A 20,542-nucleotide genomic window follows, 5' to 3' on the forward strand; every position below is an offset into this window, starting at 1 on the left:
AACATTTCCCTCTGGGTGATCTGTGTACATTGCAAGAATTATAAACTTTTTTGCAGATTCCTACCTTTTGTTATTCTGAAGAAATCATTGTTTGTTCCTCCGTGCTAAGTGAGTCTAATGGGAGTGGTTTCATAATTATCAATCAGCTGTGCAACTGCAGAGCACCCATGAGGAAAGGTGCTGGGCCTGCATTCCTTTAGACGGGTTCCTATTGGGAGTATCTCCCTAACCATGTCGATTTTTGCTGCAGGGGATGCTTGAAATCTGGCTTGTATCTTAGTGCAGACTTCTCTAAAAAAAGTGAGCCAATCACACAAGCAGGAAATGTTTCTGGAGGGTGGTAGCTCTAGGTAGCTATATTGCAGTGCATTTTCAGAAAATTACAGTGGCTGCAGATTGAAAAGCAAAGGTTTATGAAAAATAGGATTTGAGTGTTGCAATTGTATATGCTATATTTCTTCTTGATTTGCATTTTTTTTTTCCCACAAAAGTGGAGTTACCCTTGAAAAGGAACTGCAAAAACGCTAACGCTCCTAAAACGCTACTGCAAAAAGCTATTACCAGCATTTTATATCCAGCATTTTTTCCAGTTTTTGTTTTAGCTTGAGAAGAAAAAAAAAAAAAAAAAAAAAAAAAAAAAAAAAAAAAAGAAGGCTAGTGTGCATGGAGCCTTTAAGTGCTAGGATCTCAGCTGTATTATGGTCCTCAGAAGTCTCAGTCCTCTGGATCCTCCAAGAGATTACTACCGTGGAGAACTGAACACAGAAGGGTGTATTGTCCCAGGTCACCTGCCCATGTGGACCTGGCCTGAATCTTGCTCAGGTGCTGCCAGCGGAGGGCCACCAGTAGCATTTGGCACACTTCGTTTCTTAATGTTAGCCAGGATGTTTTGAGTCTGTTCAGATGATGGGTCTTTTGGGGGAATCTTTCGGCGGATCTGCAAAATAAAACAAAGATGCCATATGATTAAATATCAAAACCAGTGGTAAATTACTAGAGAAAATGCCAAAAAACTAAAAGCTTGTGTCTGCAAATGTGCCAACATGGCTCTCCATATATACTCATTGAATCAAATCCTGCATCCCAATGGCTGGGAGAATTGGGTAGGTTGCAACACCATTGCTGTGTATAGATAGAAGCACACAATGCATGCTGGGCTATATATTACATACATTAAGTCAATAGCATTTCTATTTGTAGACCCATACTGTAAATATGTTTGTATCACCCTCCAAGGTAGGTGTAGGTATATGGCAGGGCCATATTGTTCAGCTAGGCTGACATGTGCTCTCAGGTGTGCCTGTTGTGCTGGGGAGTCTCCCAATGAGGGCTTTCATTGGGCAGTGGAGGAAACCTGGCCAATAACACACCAGGGCTTGAATCCATCCTGGAAGGGCAGATTCTGCCGCACAGCATTCTGGGAAGGGGTATAAGTCTGTGGGGCGTGCCTGTCAGATTGTCTTTGGTGGGAAGCAGAGTCCCAGGAGGGAGGTGACGGCTATCTCTCCTCCTTTCAGGAAGAATCGGGTATCCCAGGCGGCTTGCCTGAGGGGATACAGGGCTGAGCTGCAGAGAAGGATCCAGTGTGCTGAGGACCAGCGGAGCTGTTGGGGGACGAGTTTCAGGAAAGCATTCTGAGTTGCGAGTACTGTAAATTACCCCTGGGGTCTGCCTAGGAGAGGGGACCATTCCGGAGAAGGTCAGAGGGATCCAGGAGCTATCTAGCCGTACAGCAGTGACAGTAAAGGGGTGCCAGAGTTAACCCTGAAGAGTAAAGGGGTGCCAGCAGTTGGGCCCTGAAGTGTAAAGTGTTAAGTGTTGCAGCAGGCTACCTCAGTCAAGGAGGACTGGAGGAAGCAGTGAAAAAGGACTTCCGAGCTAACCGGAGTGTCAGAAGTCAGTTTCAGTTCAGTGACAGCAAGTCAGTGTTCACAAGCGCCAGTAAACATTGGTCGGCATTCAGCCGGCGTCAAGTCAGCGCTAGAAGGCATTTTTTTTCTCAAGAGTACCATTCTTGTACCTAGTTGAGCCAGAGGAGTATCCCACTCATTCCCTTCTCCTATCCAAGTTCCTAAAATAAAACTAAAAACCAAAGATGCCGGACTGGTCATTGTCTCAGTATTCACACTTGGGCAACGAGCTTAAATGTGCTGTTGGTGTTAGCAGTAACCATGGCAGACCTACATCAGGCCCCAATGCCTGGAAATCCTGCTACATGTTCAAATAAAGTATTCCTATCTGCTTGTGGGAGGGTGCAGCGTTGGTCGGCGGCAGTAGCACACAGTCCAAATGCAATAGAAAGAACTTTTATTGTAGTCACAATATGAGAGTTCACTAGCCCGGCAAAGAGCCTGACCGGGAACATTCACAGATGAACAGCAGACTGTAGCAGAGCAGATCTCAGCCGAACGATTAGCATCAGTCTTGAGGGGTCGAATGCAGCCTGGCTGGTCTGTGCCCAAGTGGGGAGGTTTCCAGGGAGAGTTGTGGATCCCCAAGCTTTCCCCTACGAGTCTGGAACCTTTCCCTGCCGCTATTACTGTCCCTGACAGGTGACCTGTCCCTACTCTACCACGTGCTAAAATGCTCGCCAAACCCAGGAGCCATAACCACAGTATATAACATCAAAGTAATGACCCCAAGCACATGTGCCCCTGGCATTTATACAGTCACCAAGCATGCAACAAGGCACTTTCCTCTGCCAATAGCCAGGGCTATAACAATGTCTGTGCCCTCACTTGTCAGATTTCCTCCCACTGTCCAATATGCCTCCCTACTGGACCAGTGTGAAACATTCAGACAAGCTGAGCTGCACCTGAGCACCATGAGCAGACCCTACCAATGGATCCTGCTCCCTGGTAGGCAGAGGGCACTCTAAATTTACCTGGCAATCTTCCTGGTAAGCAGAAAGACCCAAAAACTATACTCTCTTCTAGCATCTACCTAGGAGGGTCCTACACTCCCCTGACCTAAATCCAATAGAACAGCTCTGGGAGATTAGGTTTCGGTCTATCTGAAGCTGCCAGGTTGCACCTCAGGCTGTTCAGAAGCTCAGTGATGCCCTGGTCCAGATCATGGAGGAATTCCTCAGGACATCATTTGTCTCATTAGAAGCTTGCCCCAACGTTTTCAGGCATCCTTACAAGTACGTGAGGGCCATACAAGCTACAGAGTACCATTTTGAGTAGCTGCAATGAAGTTTCAGCAAAATAGACTAGCCTGGTGCATCATTTTTTCACTTTCGGGGGGGGGTCTTTGAATTCAGCACTCTGTTGGTTGATCATTTTCATTTACATCAAATGGTGTGGCATCCTTTCGATCCTAACACCTTACTCAGTCCATATCAGTATAGATATCCAGCATGATATTTTTCCCATTGAGATCTGATGTGTTTTCAAATTGTTCCATATAAATTTTTTTTTTCCAAGCAGTGTACTTGCATACATACTACACCATCCTGCAAGACACTTTTGACCTCTTTTTTTTGGACAGTGCCCATTTAGCTGGTCTAGGCCTAGCATAGTCCTCATGAATGCATTTTTGCATTATAGTCTCCTATATTCGGTAAACCAAGCTTTATTACTGCCCACTGCTTCACTTGAGTCGGCCTTTCTACTATTTATGCTGACCTGGACATCAAGTGTCATATTCTGCTTAGTCCAGATTACTAATCACTCTGTATGCTAAATGGGGTTATTGCCTTTATTTATCCATTTTCATGCTTGTCACTTTACACATCATATCAGGTGACAAGGTGTTAATTTTGTCTTCATTAACTGGTTTAGTACCCGTTTTCTTGGACACAGTAGTATTAATGGTTACCAGATATTACTGTAGCCAAGCTGGGTCTACTGTATATGTATGTATGTATGTATGTGTGTATAAAAACAGATTCCGTTCAAGGCAACTGGAGTGCTCCTTTAAGAGTTTAGGAGAAGGATCGGCTTTCCCCTTTCTGATGTCAGTAGAAGTTAAGCAAGGTTCATGGTTAATACAGTGGGTATGGAAAGTATTCAGGCCCCCTTAAAATTTTCACTCTGTTATATTGCAGCCATTTGCTAAAATCGTTTAGGTTCATTCTTCTTCCTCATGAATGTACACATAGCACCCCATACTGACAGAAAAACACAGAATTGTTGACATTGTTGCAGATTTATTAAAAAAGAAAAACTGAAATATCACATGGTCCTAAGTATTCAGACCCTTTGCTCAGTATTTAGTAGAAGCCCCCTTTTGATCTAATACAGCCAGGAGTCTTTTTGGGAAAGATGCAACAAGTCTTTCACACCTGGATTTGGGGATCTTCTGCCATTCCTCCTTGCAGATCCTCTCCAGTTCTGTCAGGTTGGATGGTAAACGTTGGTGGACAGCCATTTTTAGGTCTCTCCAGAGATGCTCAATTGGGTTTAAGTCAGGGCTCTGGCTGGGCCATTCAAGAACAGTCACGGAGTTGTTGTGAAGCCACTCCTTCGTTATTTTAGCTGTGTGCTTAGGGTCATCGTCTTGTTGGAAGGTAAACCTTCGGCCCAGAGCACTCTGGAGAAGGTTTTTGTCCAGGATATCCCTGTACTTGGCCGCATTCATCTTTCCCTCGATTGCAACCAGTCGTCCTGTCCCTGCAGCAGCTGAAAAACACCCCCACAGCATGATGCTGCCACCACCATGCTTCACTGTTGGGACTATTGGACAGGTGATGAGCAGTGCCTGGTTTTCTCCACACATACCGCTTAGAATTAAGGCCAAAAAGTTCTATTTTGGTCTCATCAGACCAGAGAATCTTATTTCTCACCATCTTGGAGTCCTTCAGGTGTTTTTTAGCAAACTCCATGCGGGCTTTCATGTGTCTTACACTGAGGAGAGGCTTCCGTCGGGCCACTCTGCCGACTGGTGGAGGGCTGCAGTGATGGTTGACTTTCTACAACTTTCTCCCATCTCCTGACTGCATCTCTGGAGCTCAGCCACAGTGATCTTTGGGTTCTTTACCTCTCTCACCAAGGCTCTTCTCCCCCGATAGCTCAGTTTGGCTGGACGGCCAGCTCTAGGAAGGGTTCTGGTCGTCCCAAACATCTTCCATTTGAGGATTATGGAGGCCACTGTGATCTTAGGAACCTTAAGTGCAGCAGAAATCTTTTTGTAACCTTGGCCAGATCTGTGCCTTGCCACAATTCTGTCTCTGAGCTCTTCAGGCAGTTCCTTTGACCTCATGATTCTCATTTGCTCTGACGTGATCTGGAAGGTCTTATATAGACAGGTGTGTGGCTTTCCTAATCAAGTCCAATCAGTATAATCAAACACAGCTGGACTCAAATGAAGGTGTAGAACCATCTCAAGGATGATCAGAAGAAATGGAAAGCACCCGAGTTAAATATATGAGTGTCACAGCAAAGGGTCTGAATACTTAGGACCATGTGATATTTCAATTTTTGTTTTTTTAATAAATCTGCAACAATGTCAACAATTCTGTGTTTTTCCGTCAATATGGGGAGCTGTGTGTACATTCATGAGGAAGAAGAATGAACCTAAATGATTTTAGCAAATGGCTGCAATATAACAAAGAGTGAAAAATTTAAGGGGGTCTGAATACTTTCCGTACCCACTGTACATTCAATCATAGCCCTGACAGTTAAAATGGATAATTACTTAATCAACAAAGTATTCTATTCAACAAGTGAGAATGATTTAAGTATCTGTTCCTGCATTGTCAGTCTTTTAAGCTCCTTTTCCTATTAATTGGGGTTTAATGGATTGACACTAATATTTGTTGTTCCAGAATCGTGTTTGTTTACTGGGATAAAAAAGGTAAATCAAACAACTGAATAAGAACAATCAAACTGGTATTTTATTGTATCAGTGTATTTTTGGACGACACTTCTGAAATGTCTGAACCTATAGTGCCTAGTAGGTTGGATGCTTATCAGGGTCAGGTGAGTGCAGATGATCTTCCACTAACTAGCAGCCCTCAAGCAGGTCATGCTATTTGGGGGCTCATTCAGAATCCTCTTCGCCACTCCAGCCCTGAGTAGAGTACACCCCTTTATGAGCCAATTCCAGGAAGGGCCATGAACTTGACATCGCCAGAGCCTCGGGACGGTCCCAATTGTATCATCCTGGAGGTCGTTTGGAATGAGTGCACAGAAAAGGCGATTCGGCGGTGGATGAAAACTTTGGCCCAGATCAGAGGGTTTATTTGTTAGATGCCCAGACGACGAGTTGGATGTCGTTCAAGTACTGCTAGAATGGCGAGAAGACATACCAATGCTTCCAGGAAGAATAGATGACAATGAATGAGGGAATTCTGGCCCAAGTGTTTTTCAGCTAGAGAAGAAGATGTTAGAGGGAGGATCACCACCCTCACCAGCCAGTCCCGGTGTAACGTGAGAATTACCTACCCCGTGAGAAAAACCTACCCTCGTCACTTCCGGCGAGGAACAGCTGAGCAGCGCAGCAGTGCGCATGCTCATAGCCCCGGATACCTAATGGAGCAGCTGAGAATCAGACTAGTGCGCAAGCGCACTAGTATGAAACGAGCACGGTGTCCGTGAAAAAAACCTACCTATGTGGGGGTTACATAAAACAGCTGTGCTGCAATATCACTCATCTCCGCTCCTGTCCCAGTCACTTCCCTGCTCTCGGCTATTAAATATGAAAGCGGCTGGCGGCTCCGTGATTTATCTTTTCATACAGCCGCCGCCGCTTTTATATTTACTAGGCGAGAGCAGGGAAGTGACAGGGAAAGGAGCGGAGATGAGTGATATTGCAGCACAGCTGTTTTAATGTAACTGCTCGTGTTACATACAGTGCCGTGCAACCGGAAGTGACGAGGGTAGGTTTTTCTCACGGGTAGGTAATTCTCACGGAACACCGGCCTTGTGAGAGGCGATGCCAATGGATTAGGAGCTCCCCCTGCTTTTTATGCAGATATGAGCCATCTAATTGACAGCCTGGTCAAGAATGGCTCAAATGGCACTGGACAGAGTTACAGGCAGCTGCAGTTCTTCTCTGGCCAACTACCCACTCCCACAGGAGAAGAGGACTTTGAGAGTTGGATGAGCCAGGCCACCAAGTCTGTGGAAGAGTGCAGTAATGCCGAAGCAGTGAAGAGACAGCGGCTCAGTGAGAGTTTGAGGGCCCCAGCTGCTGCAGTGATTAGAAACCTGAGGATGGGCAACAAAAACTGTACGGCTAAAGACTACTTAGATGCCTTGTTTGCTGTCTTTGGACGAGTGGAAAAAAAAAAAAAAAAAAAACTAAGCTCTGTTCTACAAGTTTAATCATACCCACCAGCAACGGGAAGAGAGATTATTGGGTGGACAAGATGTTGCACCAGATCCTGTTAAAGGGCATAGACCCTAAAGATGCTGATCAAGTGCGGATGGACAGGGTGCTGCAAGGGGCTCGGCCTAACCACCCTATCATCCTAAAACTGTTACTAAAAAGGAGTCTGGACCACCCCTACCTATCCTGAGTTGATGAGGGAGGGGAAAGAAGAGGAGGCCTTGCTGGAAGAAAAGAGCCAAGGCGTCAGAGAGCTGTTGAGCAGTAAAGGGTGGAAAGAGAGGGCCTCTGCCCATTTAGCTTGGGTGGAGAACAGTCTCTCAGATGGAGAGTGAGGTGGATACTGGATTTAGGTCATTGAAAACCCTGTAGAAAAGAAAAAAATGGATTTTTGTAAGATCTTACCATAAAATCCTTTTCTCTTAATCAAAGAGGACTACGTCTGTCAATGAGCTAACATCAAATTGGGTTATGCTGCCCTCTACAGGAGTAGGACTAGGCAGAAAGAAAGCGTTCTGGCTCCACCTTAGGGGCAGTCCCAGAGGGTATATCCTCTTCCTGTCTGCTACAGGAAATCAGTTCTGTCACAAAGCAGTGTCAGAGAATTTAACCCAACCCAATTCAATGATAGAGGGGTGGGTACTACGTCTGTCAATGAGCTAAGAGAAAAGGATTTTACGGTAAGATCTTACAAAAATCCATTTTTCTCTGTCGCTCATTGACAGACGTAGTCCTCTTTGATTAACATCAAATTGGGACGTCCCAAAGCAGTGCCACAAATGAGGGGTGGGAACAGAAATCAAAATCCAGAAGGCCCAACCGGAGCCAACCAGAAGTATCAAGGGACTCATCGAGCAAACAGATGAGACCTACCCAACAAACCCTCGAGGTAGACCAACAGTCTCCTCAAACAGCGGCCTGCAGGAACCTTGCGGCCAAAAGAGAGGCATCTGACGATGCCCTCACATAAACCTTATACAATATTGTAAAAGGTATGAACCGATGACCAAGTAGTCGCCTTGCAAACCTGAACCACTGACGCCTGATGGCGGAAGGCCCAGGAAACACTAAGCGCCCGAGTAAGAGTGCGCCTAAACAGGGAACGGGGGATCCCGACCCTTAAATAGAATAAGCCTATACCACCGTCTGTCTGATCCATCTAGAAATGGTCGCGGCAGAAACAGGCAACCCCTTCTTAGGGCCATGCGTGATCACAAACAGTGAATCCGTCTTATGAAATGAATCCGTAGTATTCAAGTATCCCCCGATCGCCCGAACCACATCCAAGGAATGCAACGCGAATTCGAGGATGCCTGGGCTTAGAACACAGGGAAGACAATACCATGTCCTCATTCAAATGGAACTCAAACCACCTTAGGAAGGAAGGATGGATTCGGACGAAGAACAACCTTATCCCTATGAACCCCCAGATATGGGGAACAACAGGATAATGCAGCCAGTTCTGACACCCTGCATGCAGAAGTGATAGCCACCAAGAAGGCCACCTTCTGGGATAAAGTAAGCCAGGGAATCTCCCTGATATCTTCAAAGGGAGGTTTCTGAAGAACCGACAGCACCAATTTAAGATCCCAGGGTGGTAAAGGTGCGCGCACTGGCGGAGCCAGGTGTCGCACCCCCTGGATGAAATTCCGCACCAAGGAATGAGTAGCCAAAAGCTTTTGAAAGAAGATTGCTAATGCTGAAACCTGACCCTTGATAGCACTCAAGGCCAGCTTCTGCTCAACCCCCTGTTGCAGAACGGCCAATATTCGGCCCACCGAATAACAACGTGGAGGGAACCCAAGGGATTCACACCACGCAATCTAAGACTTCCATGTGCGATGATATATTTTTCTGGAAGTCTCTTTTCTTGCTTTAACTAGAGTAGGAATAACTGAAGCTGACAATCCCTTGTCCTTCAGCACCTGGGTCTCAATAGCCAGGCCGTTAAAGCCAGCGATCGTAAAGCAGGATGGAAGATCGGTCCCTACGACAGCAGATCCTCCCTGAGAGGAAGTCGCCAAGGAACGTCTGCGACCAGCCTGACCAGGTCGGCGTACCAGGCCCGACTAGGCCAGTCCTGAGCTACCAGGATAACTGGGATTCCCTCCACCTCTATCCTGCGAAGAAGCTTCGGCATCAACTTGAGAGAAGGGAAGGCATACAGTAGCTGATACTGCCCCCACGGGGCGATCAGCGTGTCCGCGGCGTCTGCTAGAGGCTCGCGGGAGCGAGCCACAAACCTCCGCACTTTCCTGTTGAGCCGAGATGCCAACAGATCCCATTCGGGGTGCCCCAACGGAAGCACAGTTGGTGGAATACCTCTGGATGAAGAGATCATTCCCCTTGATCCAGAATCTGACGGCTGAGATAATCTGCCTGCCAATTCACCCCCGGAATGAATACCGCAGAGAGAGCTGGAACAATCGTTCCGCTCAACGAAGAATGCTGGCCACTTCTATGGCCGCCAGGACACTCCTGGTGCCCCCTTGATGATTGACATAAGCCACTGCTGTGGCATTGTCCGACTGGATCCGAACCAGGCTGCCCTGGAGCTGCTCGGTCCAGTGAATCAGACAAAGTCTGATCGCTCTCAGTTCCAATCCATTTATCGGTAACCTGGACTCTTCCAGGGACCAAAGCCCCTGAGCGGATAATTTGCCGAGAATTCCTCCCCACCCGGATAGACTGGCATCCGTGGTGAAAATCGTCCAATCTATTGGAAGACATGACTTCCCCTGCTGAGCATCAGAGAGCGAAGCCACCAGACCAGAGACTTCCTGGTCCGCTCGCTCAGTCGGATCCGATTGTCCATGGAATCTGGATTCCGAATCCATTTGAGAAGAATTTCTTTTTGAAGGATTCGGGTATGGGACTGGGCAAATGATACTGCTTCAAAAGAAGCCACCATCAAACCCAGGACTCATGCAAGTCCGAAGGGAAGGCCAGTTGTCAGATCGTACGACTGAATCGTTGATAGAATCTTCTGGAGTTTCTCCACAGGGAGAAACACTTTTGCCCTGGATGCGTCTAAAAATTAGACCCAGATATTCCAGCCTCCTGGTGGGAACCAGAGAAAACTTCTGTAAGTTCACCAGCCACCCGAACTCTTGCAAAGAGGTTATGGTGATCTCTAAGTTAGCAACAGAGTCTGCGGAGACTCTGCACGAAGCAGAAGATCGTCTAGGTAACCTAGAATCGATATGTCTCGTTGCCGCAACAGCGCCAACACTGGGGCCAACACCTTTGTGAAGACCCGAGGCGAGACCAAAGGGTAACGCCACAAACTGATAATGGTTCTCTTTACGGAAAAACGCAGGAAACGCTGATGTCCTGCGTACATAGGAATGTGAAGATAGGCATCCTAGATGTCTATGGACGCCAGAAAATGCCCCTGATGCAGGGAGGCCGCTACTGTGCGAATGGACTCATCTTGAATTTTTGTACCTTGACAAAAAGATTAAGTGCTCTTAAGTCCAGAATTGGACGCACCTTGCCCTCTTTTCTGGTATTGTGAAAAGGTTCGAATAAAACCTTTGTAAAACGCTCTGTCCAAGGAACGTGGCCTTGTTGCATTAAATCCGTGACCGCCCCCGCAAAGCTTCTAGGCGATCCGGGGATAGTCGGATCTTGGAGGGGAAGAATCGCACCGGTGGGAAAGATAGAAACTCGATCTTGTAACCTGACCTACTGACTTCGCGAACCCAATTGTCCGGGATTCTGGAAAGCCATGGATCCGGAAACCGGCAAAGACATCCCCCCCACCCCAAGTATGGGTGGGGGCGCACTTTCAGGCTTTAATAGTCTTATCTTCAGGTCTGGAAGAGCCAAACTCTTGTTTGCCCGACCAGCGCCCCCTGAAAACCTCCTGAAGGAGTTTTGGAGGGCTTTAGCTTTATCGCCCGTCTCAGCGGAGCGAAAAGAATCTCTTATGAGCGGAAAAGGAAGGCCCCCTGTCTCTGACGAGGTCCCTTACCCTTAGTGCTCTGTGGCAAAAAACGTACTCTTGCCTCCAGTGAGATTCTTGATAATCTCATCTAAGGTGTCCCCAAAATAGGCGATCCCCCTGAAAAGGGAGATTAGCCAAAGTTTTAGGAACCTTGGTCCGCCGACCAACACCCTAGCCACAGTACACGCCTGAGGACGGCTGCTGAAATTGATGCCCGCCCCAACAATGGAGTGGCGTCCAGAGTAGCGTCACAGACAAACTGTAGCCCTTGTATCATCTGCTCCAGCAGGTCTGATACTGCCGGGGGGATGCTTCTCCCCTCTAAGTCCCGGCATAACAACTTGGTCCATTCTGTCAATGTTTGTCAAACCAAACCAATTGCAATCACTGGTCTAAAAAGCTGACCCAATCAAGGAAAAGATGGCACGAGACACAGCTTACACCTTACGATCCACCGAATCCCTAAAGGACGGAGCGTCCTCCAATGGGATAACCGTAGCTTTATTTAATCTGGAAATTGGTAAATCCACCACAGGTGGCACTTTCCATATCTTGAGGAGGAATTCCTCAAACGGATAACGCCTAATAATGCGTTTGGAAAAAAACAGGGGTTAGTTTTGGATGACCCCATTCGTCTTTAATGCTATTACCAATACATTTGGGCAAAAGAAAACACTTTCGCCATTTTGGTCCGTTTATTAGTACCAAAAGGGATCTCAGTCTCACAATTAGTGCGTTCACCAACGCCTCTTCTTGGGCTATGGCGGATGCCAAAACGCCCTCCTCACTGTCTGAGGAGACAGTACCTGAGACACTAGCCCCAGATGAAGGACCTGCACTTGCAGTGACAGGTTCAGAATGAATTTAGGGGTAGGCGGGGGTCGCTTCCTTGCGCCCCATCCCTGACAGGCCACTTCCACCCGGGATAGAGTAAAGACTCCACAACCGCTGAAAATGCATCACTAGTAAGTGGGGAACTGGAGGGTCCTGCAGCCACTCGAGGGGATCAGGTGGAGATAGATGTGTGGCAGGGTCCATGCTAATCCAGGACACTGCCAGTAAAAAATGTGAAAAATAAAAATCTACATATTTTTTTTTTTATATCTGTAATCCCCCAGCGCAATAGCGCCCCTCAGCGTACCTGCTTTGGACCCCCACAGAGAGAGAGAGAGACCCCAAGGGCTCACCACCTGATGCAGAGAAGTTTTTTATCAAACTGTCTGTCAGTGTTGTCCTATGCAGACTGGGAAGTCCTGTACTCGCTTTCCCGGGTAAAAGGAAGTGGCTCCGCCCCCTGTGCACGCCTTCCGGCGCTCCCAGCTACTCCACAAGGTCGGCTGGGCACATCAAACATGGCCGACCCCATGCAGGAGACACCAGGCTACGAAAAAATGGCGGCCTGCGTGACCTACGGCGGCCTGTGTAGACAATGCAGACGTGCGGTCTACAGCAAAATGGCGGCGGACTGCCGATCTAGCATGGCTCCTCCAGTGCAGCGGCCTGTAAACGGCTCTGAAAAGGCTGGCGGCGGCCTGTCGGCCTGCGGGAGCATGGCGATAGCTCTCAGTATAAGGTAGGTGCTTGCCTATTACCTCCTTTGCCCTGGATGTCTTATACTTTACTATAGTAAATCGAACCAGGTCTCCTTGGATCAAATCTGCTGGAGAACCAAGGCTGCTGGAGTGTCAGCTCTCAAACCAAGGCTCATGGAGCGTCAGCTCCCAAACCAAGCCTCATGGAGCGTCAGCTCCCAAACCAGGGCTGCTAGAGTGTCAGCTCCCAAACCCAGCCTGCTGGAGTGTCAGCTCCCAAACCCAGCCTGCTGGAGTGTCAGCTCCCAAACCCAGCCTGCTGGAGTGTCAGCTCCCAAACCCAGCCTGCTGGAGTGTCAGCTCCCAAACCCAGCCTGCTGGAGTGTCAGCTCCCAAACCCAGCCTGCTGGAGTGTCAGCTCCCAAACCCAGCCTGCTGGAGTGTCAGCTTCCAAACCCAGCCTGCTGGAGTGTCAGCTTCCAAACCCAGCCTGCTGGAGTGTCAGCTTCCAAACCCAGCCTGCTGAAGTGTCAGCTCCCAAACCAAGGCTCATGGAGCATCAGCTCCCAGACCCAGCCTGCTGGAGTGTCAGCTCCCACCAGATCACACTATCACAGGGAGATAAGTGAACATGTCATAGGCTAGAGGGGGAACCTTAAATGTCAGAAAAGGATCCGACCATACACAGAGGGGCCCGTATCCCAAAGAACCCCACAGGGGGGAAGGGGGAACATCTACTCACCATACCGGAACTGACGGGCACCCTCTCTTCACAGTACCCTCTCCACCGAGGTGGGGGGCTGTCGACCAATACGGACGCCGTGACTCTGCTGGTTCTTGGCGTCCAAGCGAGACGTTTAACTCGCAGGGTCAGTCCCCGTCCATGGGACTATGTCGCGGCCGACCCAGCGCAGAGCTATGGTCTGCACACGCTCGTAGGCTGAACCGGGGTGACCACTGGATCTCAACATCCAGCCCGTCGCCCGGCTCCAGCATACTTACTTGAATGTGTCGCGGCCGACCCAGCGAGGAGCTATGGTCTGCGCGCGCTCGTAGGCCGGCTGGGGTGACCACTGGATCTCAACATCCAGCCCGTCGCCCAGATCCGGCGTGATTTGCTTGAAGATCTCACAGGAAAACTGGAGAAAAAGCTACCTAAAAAATTTTTTCTAAAAAATGTTGCCAGGACCAAAGATCCCAGCAAGGAACTTCGGTCCTTACTCCTGACTAGACAGAAAAAAAATGATTTCCTGTAGCAGACAGGAAGAGGATATACCCTCTGGGACTGCCCCTAAGGTGGAGCCAGAACGTTTTCTTTCTGCCTAGTCCTACTCCTGTAGAGGGCAGCATAACCCAATTTGATGTTAATCAAAGAGGGCTACGTCTGTCAATGAGCGTCAGAGAAAAAGGCTGAATAGAATTCATGTTCCACAGAGTAAATGATTAAGGTGGCACAGGCCCAAACTCAGATGTGCCAGACCTTGATGCAAGTCATGGAGGTGCAGGGAAGAATTCAAGAACCGAAGAAGAATCTTAAGGGGTTGAATCTTTCACTGTTCCGAGATAGGTGTTTTGACGGGGGGGTGTTTTGAGTGTGGAGAAGTTGGACATTTTCAGGCCAAATGCCCCAAGCGGGGACTTAGTCCTGAAGTGTTAGGAGGAACTGTTGAAAGCTTTGCAGAAATTCTTCTTTGCCAAGAAGGCGGAAAACTTCAGGGGACCTCAGTGAAGGAGCCAACTGAGCATCCTGAGATCAGAGTTCCAGCACTAGTAAAACAACGGCACGGGGTCCTCTGCCAGTCCTCCCCCTCTACACTTAGTTTACAGGGGGGGGCCTGGGTTGGGTGAAAAGACACAGGGAGTCAGTGCATCTTCTCCATCAAGGAAGAAGAGGACCTGGTCTCCCATCATGAAATCAGTAGAAGTGCAGACTGCTGATTTCCCTGGGAAGGACATATCTGGATGTGAAATGAGAGAACAGTTTCTCCCATCAGGTCCACTCCAGTAATGCCTGCAGTAGACACACCCAGAAGGCTGGAAAGGGCTGCGCCAAATCGCACATCGATTATTCACCGCTACAGAGGGGAGGATGCCCAAGAAGTGGGTGGGACCCTCTCCGGTCTCCCTGCAAGTGGAAGGAGTCTATACTATGGCTTTGTTAGACACAGGAGCTCAAGTGACACTGTTGTATAGAGACTTCTGTGACAAGCATCTGAAACATATTCCACTGTGCAAGCTGGAGGAGTTGGGAATTTGGGGGCTTGGACACCAGAAGTTCCCCTATGATGGGTATATACCTGTGAAAACTGCTTTCAACCCATCAGCAGATGAGAAGATGGAGGTCTTCGATGCTCTAGCGGTGGTGTGCCCTCGACTCCCTGGAGTAAAATAAACAGAATTCTTTGATCATTGGGACCAATACAGAACTGGTGAGAAGAATGCTTACCCCCTTGGCCTTAAAAAGGTTCACCAGTTGAAGTACACCCTCAACTAAGGAAGGCTTTTCAGCGGGTGATACAGGAACAGAAGGCCCCAGCTGAAGGAGTGGGGAAGCTATGGCGACTGGACACTCGGGAGCGGGTGTTGCAGCCAGGTGAAATCACATGTATGAAAGCCAAAGTCAAGCTGTCTTGGGATCAGCCGGGTCCCTTTGTGATGTTTGAAGGCAATCCCCTGGGAGAAGACACTGGGCTGGAACTGGTCCCAGAAACAGTCCCCACAAAGGCCTTGTGGAGAACTGGAGGGGGAAGTTCCTGTCAGCATTAGGAACATCACTGGCAAAAAAAACTCCCTCAAAGAACGATTTTGATGTAGGATGTGCAAAGAGCGCTCAGCATAGAATCCGGCTGAGTGAGGATAAACCCTTCCATGAGAGAGCTCGGCGGATCCCTTTGAGTGATTTGGAAGACCTTCGAGAACAGCTGGCTGAATTGAAGTCTGGAGTTATCAGGGAGTCCCATAGCCCATATGCTTCTCCCATTGTAGTAGTTCGGAAGAAGAATGGAGCTAATGGAGCTATTAGGATGTGCATTAACTACCGAACCTTGAATTGCCGGACTATCCTCTGACCAGTATACAACTCCCAGAATTGAAGATGCCTTGCAATGTTTGTCAGGAGCCAAGTGGTTCTGTGTGCTGGACCTGAAGAGTTGCTACTACCAGATACCCATGCACCCTGATGATAGAGAGAAGACTGCTTTCATTAGCCCGTTGGGTTTCTTTGAATTTGACCGGATGCCACAAGGATTGACAGGTGCCCCAGCTACTTTTCAAAGATTAGTGGAGAATACTATGGGTGACATGAATCTGGTTGAAGTCCTTGTGTATTTGGTTGACATTGTGTTCAGCAGAACGTTGGAAGAACATGAAGCTCGTCTTGAGAAGGTCTTCCAGAGGCTTTATGAAGAAGGAATAAAGTTGGCTCTGGAGAAGTGCCAGTTCTATCAGACGTCTGTCACCTATTTGGGGCACATGGTCTCAGCAGACAGGGTGGCTACTCACACAAAGAAGTTAGAGGCTGTTTCTACTTGGCCCAGACCAAGGACGGTGACTGAGCTGTGATCTTTCTTGGGGTTCTGCTCATATTACTGAAGATTCCTTAAGAATTTTGCTCAGATAGTCAAGCCTTTGAATGAGTTGTTACAGAAGGAAACTGACAAAGAAGGTTTGCAACCAAGTGTCAAAGAACCACGTTCAAAAGGGACCTAGAGGGTCTAGAGAGTCTATTCAAAAATCAGTGGAATGCCAGGTGTGAGCAAGCCTTTTGGAAGTTGAAGGAGAGTCTTACCAGAGCCCCTGTATTGGCCTACGCTGACCCGGCAAAACCGTACGAGTTGCTTGTTGATGCCAGTCAGGACAGACTGGGCGGAGTGCTGTATCAGGAGAATGAAGGAAGACTACATCCTGTGGCCTATGTGAGCCGTAGTTTGACGCCCTCCGAGAAGAATTACCCTATACACACACACACGTTGGAGTATCTGGCCCTCAAGAGGGCAGTGGTGGACAAGCTGCAAGACTATCTGTATGGAGCCTTCTTTGTGGTGGAGAGACAACAATCCGTTGACTTATTTGCCAACTACGGCTACACTAGATGCCACTGGACATCGGTGCTTGGATATCAGAGTTCCAGTTTAGCCTAAAGTATCGACCCGGGAAGGGGAATCTGGATGCAGATGCCTTATCCAGATGACCTCATTCCTCAAATGGAGAAAAAAGTGACCGGGTGTACCTGACCTCCGAAGAAGTTCAAGCTGCATGTCAAGGAGTAAGATACCGACAAAGGAGCTACTGGAGCTAATGCTGTGGGAGTCTCTCCGGCGGGGGTGCCTAGTTGCTACTGTGATTTAACTCAGGTGCGAATGTCTGGAGCTCCCTCAGTTAACAAAAGAGGATATGAGGGGGGGGATCAGAAAGGAGGACCCCCTGGGTGCACTAGTGAAAGCAGCACTAAATTTAGGAGATCCCAAAATCTTACTGGATAGCCCAATTGGAGGGGCCAGAGTAATTTACAAGGACTGGGACAAGATGGAAGATGAGATTGTCTATCATATGTGCCCTACAGAAGGGGCAGATGGGGTTCAACAATTGTTCTTGCTGGAGAAGCATCAGTTGACTGTGCTAACAGCCCTTCATGTTGCTCATGGGCACTTGGGGCCGAACTGAATTTTCAAGTTGGTCAGGGATCTATTGTTCTATTGGCCTTTCATGAGGAAAGAAGTGGAAAGTTATTGCCATTCTTGTATTCGGTGCACTCAGAGGAAGACTCTACCACATAGAGCTGCTGCAATGGGCCATCTGCGAAGTCAAGGACCTATGGAGTTAGTGTGCATTAACTTCCTGTGTCTCTAACCTGACCTGGGTGGGCATAGTAATGTCCTGGAGAGAGACGTACAAAAGAGAGACTTACAAAAATCTAAGGATTCAGGGAACCCTGTCTTGACTGTGGAAAGGGATGCTCAGAAAACTTGGGACAGAGTTTGTTGAACAGTTGGACATAGCATGTCCTGAAAAGGTTCCAGTTGTCCCTTCACCATTCAGCCCTGAATTGTTCAATGCTGAAGGCCCTGGTCCTCTCCTTGAAGAAAATGTAGACACCTATTGTGGATGGAGGCCAGATGTTACCTTCAGTGGAAGATCAGAGATGCATCTGATAAGTTGGAAGAGCCACAGCCAGGATGTAGTTCATGGGGACTGGAGCCAGAGCCTGAACTGAGTGAAAACATATCTTCTAGACTTAGAATAGAAAGTCATCCTCCAAAAAGGCTTACTTGCAATACCCTTGGAGAGAGCCCAGGTGAGCTTATGTAACGCTCCGGCGTTTGTTTAGTAAACTGGATTTGCAGCTGCAGAATATCCACTCAGTAGTCGTGTAGAGATGTGTTGAATTACCATATCCAACTCTCCAGACTCATCATTGTGGCCCAGCCTGCCTCACCATGCAAATATACAGACACTCAGATAAGATGTTCCTGGAGTGATAGGTTGTATACAATAGTATAGAGGTGATGTGCTGAAAGGACAGGCGTGAGTAGTGATAGCAATGATAGGCACTCAATAGTAATGTTCTGGAGTGTTAGCAGATGGTGATAGAGAGTATGCAGATAGGTTAGCAATCATGTACAATAACAGGTGGTAGGGGACAGCAGATGAAGTGTACAGGAATTGTTAACTCAGTGCAAGGATATAGATGGTAGTAGACTCAAGAGCTAGCAATCTATGTAACAGTGCAGATGATAGAAATAGTAATGCATAGATAGCAACAGTCTTTAGTATGCAAGAGTAGATAGTGTAAGTTGATAGGAAGGAATCCCCTGTGGGGTACTTATCACTAGTTGGTTTAGAGAGATGAGGGGTCCAGTAATGAGATAAGGATCAGGTAGCGAGATACAGGATCAGTAGCGAGATACAGGAAATAGCTGGAGGCTTCGGCAGCGTCAGACAAGGCTGTGTAACAAGCGGTTTGCACGAACACCTTGTGAGTGAAAGCCGGCGATTGAAATAGCCGCTCAGAGCGGCGCCTAGTGATGACGTCATGAGATTTAAAGGGACAGGTAGCTATATGCGTTCCACCTAGCTGAAAAGGTGGGACGAAATGCAGAAGAAATGGGCTGGAAGGGTACCGAAGGTACCAGAGTCTTACAGCTTATTGAAACTACTCAACGTCTTAATCAAGCACTGACCTCTTCCACTGAACTTTTGGTGGAAGATGACCCTGCTCCACCAGCTGACACTATTAGGTGGGCCACTAATTTATTACTGGCCTGTTGTGAGAGTGACTCAGCTTTCTCTAATGCTTTGCATAGTCAGTTGAGAGTTATATTATTGATCAGTTATCCACTACTTTAAAAATTCTATTCAGGGTTATTGACTTGACTCTTCTTACAGACTATAATCTGTTTTGATTCTCATTAAGGGGAAATTACTCCATCTTTGGGGACCAAAGAACTTCAAGTGGAGGGAGGATGTAGCCAAGCTGGGACTACTGTATATGTATATATGGCATGAATATATATAACTCAGTTACTGTTTAATGCAACTGGAGTGCTCCTTTAAGAGTTTATGAGAAGGATCGGCTTTCTCCGGAAATGGATGAATTGGATTGTGGGAGATATAGTCTGGTGAGGAAGGTGAATTGTTACATGGATGGCAGGAGGGACTATACTCCCAGGGAGCTATGGGAGTGTAAAGGATCATGGGAGAGGGGATATACTGCTGGGCAGGGCTGAGCGCGCACTCTTGCTTCTGGGATCCGTGAAGGACGGATCGAGCTGAGAGGTGCTGGAGAAAACAGTCAGTAACGGAGGTCTGAGAGTGCGGCCTAGAGAGAGCGGAGACCATCCTCAGCGGTGCAGAGACTGGGAGTCACAGGGAGGTGACGGATCTAGTTGAGCTGAGTGTAGAGCAGGTAACGCTGAACTAACTAACCGGCAGTTAGAGAGTGAGAGTCAAACCTTCCCAGTGACGCAGCATCATGAGAAGATATTCCGCCCGGGGGGACGGGATAGTCACCTGTGGATGCTGCTGCTGTGCAAGAGTGCCTGGTGACATCTGAAATTGCAAGTATAAAACCTGCATCCATCATACACTGACAGCAGATAGAATCTTATAGACACCACTACACTTGGATTACAAAAATCACACTGAAGAGTGATAAAGAGCTCCAACTGCCAGCAAAGATTCTGCAAGGCCTTGCTAGAGCAGGAACTTCATTACTCACAATTCTTAAAGGGGACCCACTGACATGATGATAGAGGCTCATTAGATAGATAAGCATGGGATATTGCCAGTTCTGATTTTAGTAGAAGTTAAGCAAGGTTCATGATTAATACATTCAATCATAGCCGTGACAGTTAAAGTAAAAAATTACTTCAGTCACTCTCACTTCTAGAATAGAATACTTTAAGTATCTGTTCCTGCAGTGTCCGTTTGAGCTCCTTTTCCTATTAATTGGGGTTTAATGGAGTGACACTAATATTTGTGGTTCCAGAATCCTGTTTGTTCTTATTAAGTTGTTTGATTTACCTTTTTATCCCAGTAAACAATCAAACTGGTATTTTATTGTATCAGTGTATTTTTGGAGGACACTTCTGAAATGTCTGAACCTATAGTGCCTAGCGGGTTGGAGGCTTCTCAGGGTCAGGTGAGTGCAGAGGATCTTCCACTAACCAGCAGTCCTCAAGGGGGGGGGGGTCGTGCTACATTACTTTCAGTGATTTTCTGTGGTATTGCATGGTTTGTTCACTCAATCTAGTGTGTCAGAGGGCTGAAGTTCTTATGGAGTTTAAGG

At 47.7% G+C, this 20,542-nt stretch overlaps 1 protein-coding gene across 1 annotated transcript in view; it reads right to left on the minus strand.

Moving 5' to 3' along the window:
- Positions 1 to 659: 659 nt before the first annotated feature.
- Positions 660 to 20,542, minus strand: part of LOC309551579 (squalene synthase-like) — a 59,095-nt gene continuing 39,212 nt past the window's right edge. The window contains exon 8 of the mRNA XM_082252216.1: positions 660 to 937. Within this exon, the coding sequence (XP_082108342.1) occupies positions 785 to 937 (153 nt within the window). The 3' untranslated portion in view covers positions 660 to 784. The remainder of the gene's footprint in view (positions 938 to 20,542) is intronic.

Source organism: Pelophylax lessonae, assembly GCF_965119305.1.
Source record: "Pelophylax lessonae genome assembly, chromosome: 3".
Lineage (NCBI taxonomy): Eukaryota > Metazoa > Chordata > Amphibia > Anura > Ranidae > Pelophylax > Pelophylax lessonae.